Below are 13388 nucleotides of genomic sequence, written 5' to 3'. Positions count from 1 at the left end.
CTGTCTGTCCCTGCTCTCTGCTGTGTGGCTGGTAAAGGGTGGGCTGTGCTCTGAACAGAGCTTGTGATTCCTTACTTTGCCGCTCTTGAGTTGTCCCTGTGATGTGCAGCACATTATAGTCTGTCAAATGGACAGTTTACTTCTTGGGGTTTTGTGTGCTTTTCCCTTGAGGGCATTTGAGGGAGTAAAGTTCTAAGCTTCTTGCAAGCCCTGAGTGTTTGGGTTGTAACAGCAGCTCCCTTGGGATGCTTGACAAACTGATGCTTGAAGCTGAGTGCTCCTGATGCCTTCTGCTGGTCCTTATCTAGCTGTGCTTTAGAACTACCGACTTGTAGCAGCAGTGGCCGGGGTGTGGCCTCCCATGGAGAATGGCAGCCTCAGAGCAGCTGGTGGGTGCCCTTCCCACCTGTGCCTGCAGCTGTCCCCTTTTTTTGCTGCGTCCCTTTCCCTGGCTGCTGTTGAGGTTTCCTCTGTCACTGGTGTCACACAATTGCCTGTGCTGTCCCTTACTGCATTTTCCTCAGGATTCTTGTGTTTGGGTGCTGTTGATATTTTGGGTTTATAGCCCCATGGGTGTATTTCACACTCTTTTTCCAGGCCACTCAAAGTGGAGCCACATTTCTCTGGTGTTTTGTCCTTTTATTGTATGATCCTGTTTCGGCTATAGTGGTTACATGGAGCCGTGCGCTGCGTGGTCTTGCTTGCTGTCAAGCCCCATCAGGTTGTGCTTAGAGCAGCGTCTCTGTTCATCCCGATGCCTGAGGCAGCGCTGCTCTGCTCGTCGCTGCTGCTCTGTGGACCCTTTGTTTCCCTCTACAGTGGTGGGAAGCAGGCAGTTCCAGACTTGTGCGAGGTCTGGTTCTTCCCTCCCCTCTACAGACAGGTGTGAAGCCTGCACTCTGGACCTCTCGGTTGTGTCCTCACAGCAGTCTCCTTTCTGTTACTTAGATTGGTTCCCTGGACCCTGGCTTTCCTCTCTCTACTGTGGTCTGGAAAGTAGGCAGTCCCAGGCTGCCCTGATTTCCTATTCTCGGAGCTCGCTGCTCGGTCCACCGTGGCAATTGCTGAGGTGTAGTTGCTCTGCAGTGTGCAAGCGGGAACTGTGTCCACTGAAGATGTGGTACCAACCTGTAGACTGGCTCACTTCCACCGTTAACGGCATCAACGGCCCCTCTTCCTCTGCTGCTGTTTAACCTAGTGTCAGTACATGGCCTTCCGTGGGGGGAGGGAATCGGATGCTCCCAGTTACCAGTTAGAAGTGTGAGAAAATCCCGTGGACTTGGAGGGACCAACCTGTGGTCACAGGGCATTCTCACTAGGGCCAGACATCAAAGAGTTGCTACTGTATGTGTGAGCTGGGAGAAACTCGCGGCCAATTACTGGGGAACCTCATAGCCTAGATTCTCAGCTGTAGACATGAAAATAAGAGCTTCCCACCAGATTCATTACTACAAGGCAGGGCTCTGAAGTTCCCAAGCACTGAATTGGGAGTAAAGCCATGTCAATCAATGACAGGCGCTGGCCTCCTAGTAGGTACTTTATAAGGTTCAAAATGAGGGGCCAGACAACCCAAAAGAATGTGTTCCCTTTTCCATGTCACCTTACTTTAGGACACTGGGGTCCTCCAAGTCATAGGTAAGCAGATCCCAAATGTCTGTGTGGTCTGTGTTCAGGACAAGTACCAGCTTGCTGTTAAAGGTCCTGACCACTTGGCCAGAAGGTGGCAGCAGCCCCTAGCCCTGTCCCTTCCTCTGCTGCACGCTGGACCAGCGGTATTGCAGCAGGGCCGGCCCTACGAGAGGCCCCTGCCATTACATGGGGCCAGTGATAACCTGCTGGGCTGCAGCGTGCAGTGCAGCCACCAGTGAAGTCTTGCGAGTGCAGGCTGCTCCCTCTCCGGGTCAGGCCCTACCCTGCACTTCGGGCATCTGCCCCAGGTTTCCCGGCATGCCAGCGTCACACAGCCTGTCTTGCTTATATTAACTCCCGCTACTGGTCCATTCTGTGTGCGTGTCTCATAGCAAACCCCGAAGGAAGTCTGTCACCTTTCTACCTGGCAATCCTTTTGTCTCTAAGTTCAGTATGTATGGACTCTGCTGCCCTACCCTGGCCTATCACCACCTGCTGACAAGCACACCTTTGTCCCTCCAAGGAACCTTGTTCCCACTGGCCATCCTTTGAGGCCCCAACACCTACAGATGTTGCCAGGGCTGGTTTTGCCCCCACCACTCTGGCACCCCACCGGGAAAGGAGACGGGACAGCTGGCTGTTTGCAGAGCAGACCACAGGATAACTGCGGAACCCAGCCCTGTAGATGGAGGTGCCCGGTCTGCGGACCTGGAGACCCTCCCAGCCCGTTCATCCCGCAGACGTTCCAGAAGGTTCCCCTCCAGTCCCAGCTGCACTCCAGCCTCAGGTGCCGCCCGCCAGCTTCCGCCCTCGACAGCCGCGGGCGTAGGAGCTGCAGTGGGCCGGGCGCGGCCTCTCCCTAGCTCCCGCCCCCGGCGCGTCTCCAGCGAGCGCAGAGCTCGGCAAGGCGCTGGGACGGCGGCGGCGGGGCTCTGCTTGCCATGGCCCCGGGCCTGCGGGGCCTCCCGCGGCGCGGCCTCTGGCTGCTGCTGGGTGAGTAGCCAGGGCTGCAGCGCTGGTGGTGACCTGGGGCCGGGAGGGCAACACCTGAACGCACCTTCACCTTAACTCGGGACAGCGGCTCCCCCAGGACAGCAAAGGGTGATGCCGGGGTTGCACCACCTAATGCTGACTCTGAAATAGGGCGGCGTGGACACGTCCCCCAGCCGGCCTTCCGAAGACACCAGCAACTTTTGAACATACAATGGGCACCTTGCTTTCTGGGAGGGATGGGGGCGCCGGGGTCCCCTGCCTGCACTTCAATTCTCCAAACTGATGCTGAGCGCAGCTTACAGATGCGCTGGACTTCAACCAGAGCCAGCTTAGGGATCTGGGCACGGGCTACAGCTAGAACCCTGACTGTCGCCTCCAGCAGTTGCTTGTTGAGACCATTATTTCCACGGGGGGTTTATTGCTGGCTTGTTAACTTGGCACTTGTGGCTAATAAAGTCAGAGGTGGCACACTTGCTGGGGTTTTTGTTTTCGAGTGATCATGAACTGCAGCCCGTGGGTTGCAACAAGAAACTGTCCATCTCAGCTCCCTTGTCTGTAATGCGCTCAGAATTCCATCAGGACCCTGGGCTGCCATATCTGTTAGACATAATTCAGGTACAGAGCTACCTTTTAATGAAAGCAAAACAGTCCGGTGTCCCTGGCAAGGCCTTGTGGCTTCAGTGGTCCTTGTGCCCCTTTCCCACACCCTGGTGTTGGTCAGAAGCACCTGCTGCGCAGGCTCTGGTGTGGTAGAGGCTGGCCGCTGGCACTGTTTATAGGCAAGGAAGCAGCGTGAGGCAGCGTGGCCTGTCTGCTGTGACTGGGCCGGAACAGCACTGAGAGACCTTCCATTTGCCGAGCCAATCTCGCCCATTTGTAAACCTCGCCAAGGAGTGCCGGGTCTGCATTAAAAAAAAAAAAAAATCTGCTTCTGTGTAATAGACTCTGAAGGTGGATGTTACTCCTTACATGCATTAGCTTAACTCGAAATGAAAATCAAAAACCTTATAATAATGCTGGGATCTTTGTGTTAAGATCCTTTTGGCTTGATGTGGAATTTCAGCTTTGGTTTCCTAAGAAATGAACATTTCTGTGTTAGCAAGGCGGGGAGCTGGTTGGGTAATTTTTTTTTAAGAATAAGCAAATAAAGGTTCTTTGCTAGCGTACCAGGGGTCTGTACCCTGGAAGGCTTGGGCAAATAGAACACTGTGTCTGACCACATGCAAGGACCTCCTGTGTTTGCCAGGAAAAGGGCTCTGCTCACAGTCCAATGTCCTGTGCTTGACGTAGCCCCGAGCGCTCTGGCTGATGTTATGTCTTGGGAGAACAAACACAACTTTATGAGGTTATCGGTGAATTAATGTCTTAGGAGCCCAGCTGTGAGGAGCGGAGCTCACTGAGCTCACACTGTTCTTCCCCAGCCCTGCTACTGGCCAGATCTCCTTGGTGATGGAGTTTGATATCCTGCGCGGCTGTGTGGGTTTCTGTTTTTCCTTAAAGTATGCTGATCTGCAGGACTGAGATCTTAATCTGGGACGATTCATAAACAAGCTGGATCTTTTCTTATTCAACCTGCTGACTTTATTTGTAGTTATCCAAACCTCGGCAGATAGATCTTTTCCATTTCCCTCTGACTTCCCCGAGTGTGCTGTTGTGTTTGTAAAGCATCTCCTTTGAGACCACGTGCATTTAAAAAAAAAAAAATTCATGCACAATCATCAAAAGGCTCTTCAGCAGGCAGAAAAAGATGAGCCGCACTTGTAAGGCAGACCAGCTTGGGCAGCTTTGGTGCCGGCCTTGCAAGCTCTGTTTCTGCAGGCTTCACTCAGGCATGCCAGCGGATCAGCTCCTGGATCTTCTGTACTGGGGAAAGCATTCCTTCCTTGTCTGTCATGCTGGAGACCTAGAAGAGGGGGCGGGTTTGAGAGTCGGGACTATTTGTTGAACTATATATAAACTACAAGTGAAATGAGCACCCCAGGAAGTCAGTGTGTGGCTCTGTTGCTGTTTTTATCCAGACCTAGGTCCAGTCGTGGAGTCCAGACCCAAGGACTCCCGCTTGCTAATCGAATCACTGTGTTTGTTTGGTATCACTGTGAGCACAGAGGCAGAGAGGGTGTTTGTCTTATTCCCAGAGCACATGCTGGGTCTGTGTTGGGACTATCAGTCCAGCCCAAGGCTTCGGAACAGTGTTTCCATCCATGCTGGCTGCAGCGAGCTGTTACATAGGGAAACGTTTTAGAGGCAGTTCTTACTTGGGGCAAGTAGCTCATTGGAAAAGTCTGTGATTTCCCCACACGTGCCCCAGAATGAACCAGTTTCCTGGTTTCTGATCAGTCTTAGACTGGCATCTGGTAGAGTGGGTGATGTGGGCACTGCATGTGGTATGAGTTCCAGTGAAAACGCTGGGCCAGGGAGTGGCTCCCTAAAGCTCACCCTCCGGCACCCCTCCCTTGGGCCCACAGCCCCTCCTCTCTGAGATTCCGTATGTCCATATGTACCCTCAGTGGGGTGCTGGCCACTGGAGTGGTCACAGGCTGGACAATCAGTGTTCTTCTGGAGCCCTGGGAAGGGTGGATCTGTTTTCAGGGTGATCTGAGTGCCAGTTGCCAGTGTGCAGCCTGCAGGCTACAGGCTCCTCATCTAGGAGTAAGAGAAACAGATGTGCTCCTCATACCTTTTGAGCCCCAGTTGGAATCCACTGCAGGAACCTATCTGTGAGTCAAGAATCTAACCTACGTGTCCCATCGCTCAGAGGTCCGACAGCATCAACACAAAAGCACCAGGCTAAAAGCTGGGTGCTGCTAACTAGCTCTCCTCAGCTCTGCCCTACAGCACAGGACATGCCCACTCCTATGACAGAGTGATTGTCACCAAATGTGCACGGTGCCAAGGCAGAGAGATGCCCCATTCTGACTCTGAAGTCGCCCCTCTGGCCTCACCTCTGTTATAACCAGCTACATGGTCAACGTGCTTTTAAGCTGGACATGGCGGCCCTCACCTGTAATCGCAGCACTCGGGAGGCTAAAACAGAGGATTACAAAACAGACAGCGTGGGCAACATAGTACATTAGTGAGAACTTGCCTCAAAAAATCAAACTGTGTCAACAACAAAAACTGCAGAACAGGGAGATGGCTGAGTGGGTAAATTGCAGCCACACCAGGGGACCTGAGTTTGAATTCTCATTAACCCATACAAAATCCAGACACAGAGCTCAAAGGTCTGTCACCCCAGGGCTCCTAAGGGGAGATGGGAAGAGAGACAAGGGGGTCTGAAAGCTCTCCGGCATGCTAGTCTGGTGGATGCAGCAGAAAAGCAGCATTTGACCCTGCTTCAATCCAGGAAGCTGGTAAATACCAACGCCTAAGGTTGTCCTCTGACCTCCACAGACCTGTGTGCACACCAGTGCGTGTTCACGCACGCCACTGTAACTAAAGTCCAGACTGGAAACATATAGTATAACAACTATTCCCCTGGCATTTATATTGCGTTGTGTGCTCTAAGCCACTTCGAGATTTTTAAGACAGTAGATGGCCAGATTTGTGCTTCGTGTGTAAACACCATTCCATTTTCCACGAGGGGCTAGTGTATCTGTGAAGCTGAGTGTCAGCAAGTTCCTAAAACCAATGTCTGTAGACCCCAAGCGTGACTAAGCGCAGTGTGTGTAGCGGGCTGTGAAGAGGAGAGCTGGTGAGCTGGTGAGCTCAGCGGTTGGTGGAGTTCTGAGGAGCTTGAGCACAGGAGCGCTGTGCAGAGAACCCAGTCCTGGAGGCCATGTTGACTGGCGTGAAGCTAGAGCGTGCTGAGCCTCTCAGGCGATGCTTTCAGAGGGTCAGATCCCATGCACTTGGGGAACAATGGGAGCAGGAGGGAAATTTGCGCTGTCTGAGCCCTGTCTTATAAAAGCCACGGGTGCTGGGCAGTGCACACCGTTAGTCCCAGCAGATTAAAGGGAGGCAGAGGCAGGCAGGTCTCTGTGAGCTTGAGGCCAGCCTGGTCTACAGAGCAACTTCCAGGACAGCCAGGGCTACACAGAAAAACCCTGCTTCAAAAACAAAACAAAACAAGAGCCTCAGGCTACACCCCAGGATGGGCTGGTGCCTGCAGTGCTGGAGCTGGCCTGGAAAGGACCCTGGGGAGCCCAAAGGTGAAGGTGTAGGCCACGATCCTTGGGTAAACTGGAATGTCAGACAAGTGTTTCAGTATGCGCCTGTGTTGTGCGATATTTGGGGGCAGCCTAGCACTCTTTTAAGATTCCTAAATTTGAATTGAGTGGGGCATCCTGCCATTTATTGCTGGATGTGGCAGTTCATCCATGCAGCGTGGAGGCGGGTGCCCTTACACAGGAGGCAGCTAGCTGGGAGATGGCTGTCTATGTAAATCAACGGTTCACAAGAAAGAGGCATGGCCTCTTAGGTACTGAGGGCAGTAACCTTGTCCGAGCCAGGGTCAAAGCCTGAGGCAGAAGGGACAGATGCAGAGAGTGATTAGAGATAGGCCCTCGCTTTTACTCAAGCCTAGGGAGGGGAGGCGAAGTCCACTGAGTCAAGTGAAGACCCCAGAGAAGGAGTGTCCCCAAGTTCTACTGCTGCCCCAGCAGCCACGGGCAAGGCTAGCCTGAGACAATCTCAGGTCCCACTAGGCACTTTGACAAGTCAAGAGAGATCAAAACAGGTAACTGGGTCTCACATGAAAAGGGTTGATGCCCCACAGCGCGCCGTCGTGATTCCCCTGCGTAAACTTTTAACTCACCTGGACCTTAGCTGGCCGATGATTCTCTAGTGATGTCCTCAGCTGCTAGACCTTTCGGGGGCTGGTAATGGCACTGAACTTAAACATCAGAAAAGCCTGGGGTTGACACTCTCTTCTCAAGAAACAATCCTGGAATGGCTCCTCTCTGAGGATTGCTCCTTTAGAGTCCTGTGTTTTCATCTGCTGCTACAAATGAAACGTGCTCCCTCAGTACATTCCTAACTGACTGAGCCTGAGCTAAAAAGCACATATTTTTAAAAATGTATTTATTTGCTTGTGTGTGTATGTTTGTAGGCAAGTGTGTCATGGTTCACAACTGGAGGTTGAGGGCAACTTGCAGGAAGGAGCTGACACTCTCCTTCCACCTTGAAGGTCCCAGGAATGGAGATCACGTCTTCAGGCTTGGAGATAAGCACCTTTGCCTCCTGGGCCATGCCCTAAGGCCCAACAGACCTGTGTGTGCCCTGTGTGGTGTCTCCCTTCCCTTTATGTTTCTTGTTTGGTATTTAAGCTCCCTTCCTAAGCTTTTCAAACAGGTCACTAGGCCAGCAACAGCTAGGAATGGCCTCCCAGGCGTCATGAGTTTTTGTTTTGTTTTCACGCTGAAGTAGGGAGCTGGCCACAGAGGCTTTCTGCTGTAGGCTGTGGCAGTAATTCTGCAAACCATCCACCTTCCTCCTGTGGTACAGGGGCTTTTTATCCCGCTGTCCTATAGTGAAGAGGGCAGAAGGATCAGGATGCCGCATCTCTCTACAGATGAAGTGTCGTGTCACGTTAAGGAAGAGACATTAATATTCACAGAGCAGCTTGTCCTGCTGGCCTGCTGCTGGGAGTGATGATAGAGACTTCCACCAAGTGCCTGCTCCCTTCCTGGATAAGGAGGGAAGGTCCCCGCTGCTCCAGGGGCTCCTGTTTGTTCCTGCCTTTGTTACTCATTATTCCTCTGTGGCTTTATCTCGTGGACTGAGGTTCTCTTCCACATGAACCATGCCATTGTCCTCTGACCCTGGGTACCAAGGCAGGATGAGGCAGCTCCTGGAGGACCGGACAGTTGGTCCACCCTGGGTTGTGGCTGGCACCTTGGAGGAGTTTTCTCAAGCTATCTTGCTGCTTGTATCTTCTTTGTAGTGGCCTGTTGGTTTCCTAGGAATGTATCTGTTTCTCCCTACCCCATATTCTACACGCGGTTCCTGATTTACCATGATCTGACCTGAGATTTTCCCCAGTGTGGCAGAAGCCATCCCCACTGAGTAGAAACCATAGTTTAGATTTCAAATTTGGACTCTTTGCTGGATTAGTGGTCCAGTCTCTCGTGCAATGGACAACCTGTACAGTGCGCCCTGAGGTAAACCCCATGACCAAAACAGCATGGAGAGGGTGCGGGGACTCCCTCGAACAGCTTGTAGTCTAGTCAGTCACCCAGGGAAGCCAGGGCAGGAACTGAGCCAGGAGACAGGGAGAACGCTGCTTACTGACTTGTTCTCCATGGCTTGCTCAGCCTGTTTCTTATGGCTCTAACAACCACCGACCCAGGGAGGCATTGCCCACACTGAGCCAGCACTTCCACATCAATAATATGTCAGGAAAATGCCCCACGCGCTTGTCCGCAGCTGAGTTGCTGGGCAGCATTTTCTCAATTGAGGTTCCCCCCTCTCAAGTGAGTCTAACTTGTACCAAGTTGACATAAAACTAGTCAAGCACAGCTGATGTTTCATCCCTGTCACAAAATACCTAATAAAACCAACTTAAAAGAGGAAGGGTTATTCTGGCTCAGGATTTTAGAGGTTTCAGCCTGTGGTCACTTAGTTGGATTACCTCCGGACGGTGGTGAGGCAGATTATGGTGGCAGGAACCCTTGATAAAGCCCAGCTGCCCAGCTCATGGAAGAAAGGCAAAGCGGTGAGGAGGGAAGAGCCCAAGGATCTGCTTGCTTCAAAGTTACCATTATCTGCCAAGAGTCTGTTAAAATGGAATCCCGTCATTTGCCTACCTAAAAGCCTCACCTCAGTGCTGTGCTGGCCCTTTCCGCATCATCAGGACCTACCATGTCCAAACTCCAGCACAGAGAGGAAGGCAACACCTCTGTTCTCTGTTCTGGGATATTTTCAGGATCAGTTTTCCCCGAATGCCTAATCCGCTTGTGTGAGCAAGTGTGCTCAGTCAGGCCTCTGCTTGGATGACTTGTGTGAGGTTTTGTCTCACATTATCTTCAAATTTTTCTGTTGGTGGTTTCCAGTTCCTCTTTGACACAGAAAGCATTTGGAAGACAGTTTTTAGAACTCCCATTGGTCAAGCTTTGGGCATCCCAGACAGTCATTACTGGTTTTATTACACCGTGGTTGGGGCAACAGACTTGTCATCGCCCCCACTTAAGAATGGCTTTGAGGTGACTCCTTAGCCCTGATCATTGGCTCTTGTGAATGGCCATGAGCCACTAGAAGACAGCACATGTGTGTTGATTCCAGTCCTTTGATTAAAACTCCCAGCCCCTGAGAGTTTTAAAAAAAACTGTTTTCCAAATGCTTTCTGTGTTAAAGAGGAAATAGAAACCACTAACAGAAAATTCTGATGATACCAGCAGCAGGCACAAGACAGACACAAACTTAGAAAACTCAGCCAAGCAGACTGGGCACGCTCACTCACACACGTGGATAAGGTATTTCCTGCGTTAGGTTCAAAAACTTAGTCTGCTGTGTCCTTGCTTACCTTGCATGTCCAGATCTCTGAGCTTTGTAGACCCCACACGTGGGAACTATCCATTGTTCCTGTCACTAAGAGACAGATGTGAGCTTGTGCATACAAGCCTTGCCAGTCAGTGCAGCAGGGAGCCCACACATTGGGCCTTCCTGCCCACACATTGCTTTTGACATTTTATTTTTACTTGCGCTTGTCTTAGTCACAGCTCCCTAGCAGGGCAGAACAGACAGGATGAATGCACACCGTGAGGGGCTGCTGGGCTGGTGAACACCGTGTGGGTTGGGTAGTGTAGCAATGGCTGACTGCTTGCGGAAGAGGCTGGGAAGCTGAGAGCTACGCAGCCCACGGGGCTGGGCGCCTCGACAGTCCCAGTCTGGCCGAGGAAATCTCTGGAGAGCCCCTTGGTCTTCAGTCCACATTGGGAAGCCAGAGAAACTGGAGTCTGACATCAGTGAAATGTAGCGGTAAGGGCAGCTGCGGTAGAGTAGATGCGCGCACCAGCAAGAAGGGAAGGCAGGCAAGTAGGCAGTGCCTTTTCCCTAGGATCCCTTTATATCCGAGCCACAGCTGGAAGGCATTGCCCACCGTAAGGACAGGCTTTTCTCTCCTCAGCTAATCCCTTCTGAACCCCCCCCAGACCTCCCTAAAAGCACATCTCTTAGTTGATTCCATATACAGCCAAGTTTCCTAAAGCACAGCTAAGTAGTCCACATTCGTGGAGTCCTCAGAAACCTCCAGGATGACTAACACTCTGTCCTCATAAAACACTAACCACTGACTCCCTCTTCCTCCATCTCCTAGCCACTGGCAGCCACCACTCTGCTCTCTATGTCTGTGGCTTTAACTATAGTGGTACCATATGGAGTAGAATCATGTGGAATTTGCCCTTCAGCATCCGTTCTCAAGATTCATCTAGATTGCAATGTGAGTCAAGCTCGCCTTCCTTTGGAAGGTCAGATAGAATTCCACTGTATAGACATACCACATCCTGATTATTTCTCCACCCAAGGAAACGTGGATCCGTTTCTTGGCTCCTGCCGGTCATGTGGCGTGCAACTGTCTGTTTCGGTTCTCCTGAAGCGAGGTTGCTGCATCACATGGGAGGTTTATCTGTGAATCTCTTAGGAGCCGCTGTGCTGTTCTCCACCACAGCCTCGCCACCCCACACTCTGGCCAGCAGTGCACAGAGCCTCGTCCTCATCAGCTGTAGTTATCTCCTGGTTTTGTGCTCACAACAGCCATCCTGAAGGCACCATCCATTACTCTATGGGTGGAGACACATTGTCAGGGACCATACTGTGATTCATCACTTTTAAGTCTTAGATTCTGGAACATCCCACTGCCCATCTTTGGGATGTTCTGGAGTCCTGTGGTAGTGTCTCTTCCTCTTTGAATTTTTTTAAAAAGGTTTTACACATTTTTAATTAAAATAAAATTATATCGCTTTTCTCCTTTCCTCTCTCTAACCCCTTCCATGTGCCTCCCTCAAACTGACAGCCTTTTTCTTTATTATTGTGAAAATACTTATGTGTGTGTATACGCACACGTGCATGCTTTGAACACATCCATCTTCTCATGTCGTGTGTACACACAGAGAGAGACTGAGAATGAAGAAGGGTAGGCCTGCTAACCTCATTGTGATACTGGAGAAAATACTTTCAGTTTCCCTGTCTATAGTGTTCTGTATACAGCCTTTATCACGCTACAATTTACCAGAGGCGTGAGTATATACCAGTGTGTCTTCAAAACAGGTGTGTAAAAGTGTGTTGTTGTTCCGGATGGTTATGTAGTTCCTGAATAATTCTGTAATTTCTGTGACTTGTCTTGTTATTTATTTCTAGTTTTATTCCACTGTGATCTGATAAGATACTAGAAAACTCTCAGTTCTTTTATATTTGTTAAGACTTGTTTTGTGGCCTAGAAGGTGGTCTAATTTAGAGACAGTCCCATGGGCTGCTGAGATGTACAGTTTGCACCCTCTACTAGGTGAAATGTTTCAGACAGACCTCCTCACACAGCTGGGTTGCCAGCATTAGTGCCAAACAACGAAAAGCCTTTGTTCTTGTGGGATTGGGGGGGGAGACCCTTGGGGATGTCAGACCCACCCACGCAGGCAGAAGATGCCCTGAGGACCTGGTGTGGGGGTAGAGATGGTGCAGAGGCGTGTTCCCAGGATGTCCTCACTCTCCTCATCCCAGTTCCTTTGTGGAAGCCATCTGTCACTGAGGGTGGGGAAGGGCAAATGCTGGTTCCAGGTGCCTGGTTACTGCTGGGCACCACTATACTATGGCAGGGACCATCATCTCCTGGGACTGTCCTATAGTCTCAGAGCCTCTGAGGACAGATGTTAGCCCTGGGGGCTAACCCTGGGGGTTGCTGCTGTTTGAGAGGCCCCGAGCCCACCTCTCCAGAGCTTCTGAGGCAAGCACACTTCAGGATGGTGGCTGTCACCACTACTCCTGATGTCCTAGACCTGTGATGGCTTCTATCTGTGTGTGATGCTATCTCTGCTCGGCTGGGGCCTTCTACAGTAGTGGAGAGAAGGAGCAGAGCAGCGGTGCTGAATTCTTAAGTTATGCACAGCCGAGGGGAGCGCCTGCCCTGACAGGCAGCTCAAGAAGCCATATTTCCTCAGTCTGCGTTCCAGGAGGCAGCAGTCCTACGGGATTACATTTGCCAGGACACAGAATGGACCCTTGACTCTCAAGGGTGAATTTAAAGTTTGGGGCAGTTTTACTGTTTACTGTTGTCTGTCCTTTAAGAAAAATTAAGGCGTTCTTCTGATTACAAAATGAAGCTACTCTCGGCCTGCAGAGCTGCCCATGGCCACAATCCAGATGTGGGCTCTGCACTCTCCAAAGCAGGAAAGGGTGATTACAGCAGAGGGATGATGGGGCTGGCCATAGCTGGTCCCCCCCTTGGGAGATGGAGGAAAATGGGAGGGACAGGGCCAGGTCAGATAGGGTCATCTCTGCAGCCAGACCAGGGAGGCACTAAAACTAGCCAGGAGATCTTGGTCTTAAAGCCAGAAGGATGGAGGCTGGAGAGATGGCTCAGAGGTTAAGAGCACTGGCTGTTCTTTCAGAGGCTCTGAGTTCAATTCCCAGCAACCACATAGTGTGGCTCACAAGGATCTATAGTGAGATCTGGTGCCCTCTTCTGGCCGGCGGGCATATGTGCAGACAGAACATTGTACACATAATAAATAAATCTTTAAAAAAAAAAAGAAAAAGGCAGAAGGATGAGAGGAGGGTGGCCCTCCCATGGGAGTGTGACAGGGATATGCTTGGTACTTCTGGCCCCTAGCCTCTTAGTG

The 13388-nt window shown here is 51.3% G+C and overlaps 1 protein-coding gene across 1 annotated transcript in view; it reads left to right on the top strand.

The window, feature by feature from the left end:
• The first annotated feature begins 2501 nt into the window (after positions 1 to 2501).
• The window catches only part of Ramp1 (receptor activity modifying protein 1), a 42682-nt gene continuing 31795 nt past the window's right edge, over positions 2502 to 13388 (top strand). The window contains exon 1 of the mRNA XM_055617139.1: positions 2502 to 2622. Coding sequence (XP_055473114.1) covers positions 2571 to 2622 — 52 coding nt within the window. The 5' untranslated portion in view covers positions 2502 to 2570. The remainder of the gene's footprint in view (positions 2623 to 13388) is intronic.

This window comes from Psammomys obesus, unplaced genomic scaffold (assembly GCF_907164565.1).
Source record: "Psammomys obesus unplaced genomic scaffold, mPsaObe1.curated_primary_1811, whole genome shotgun sequence".
Classification (NCBI taxonomy): Eukaryota; Metazoa; Chordata; class Mammalia; order Rodentia; family Muridae; genus Psammomys; species Psammomys obesus.
This window is presented reverse-complemented; position numbering and strand designations above follow the sequence as displayed.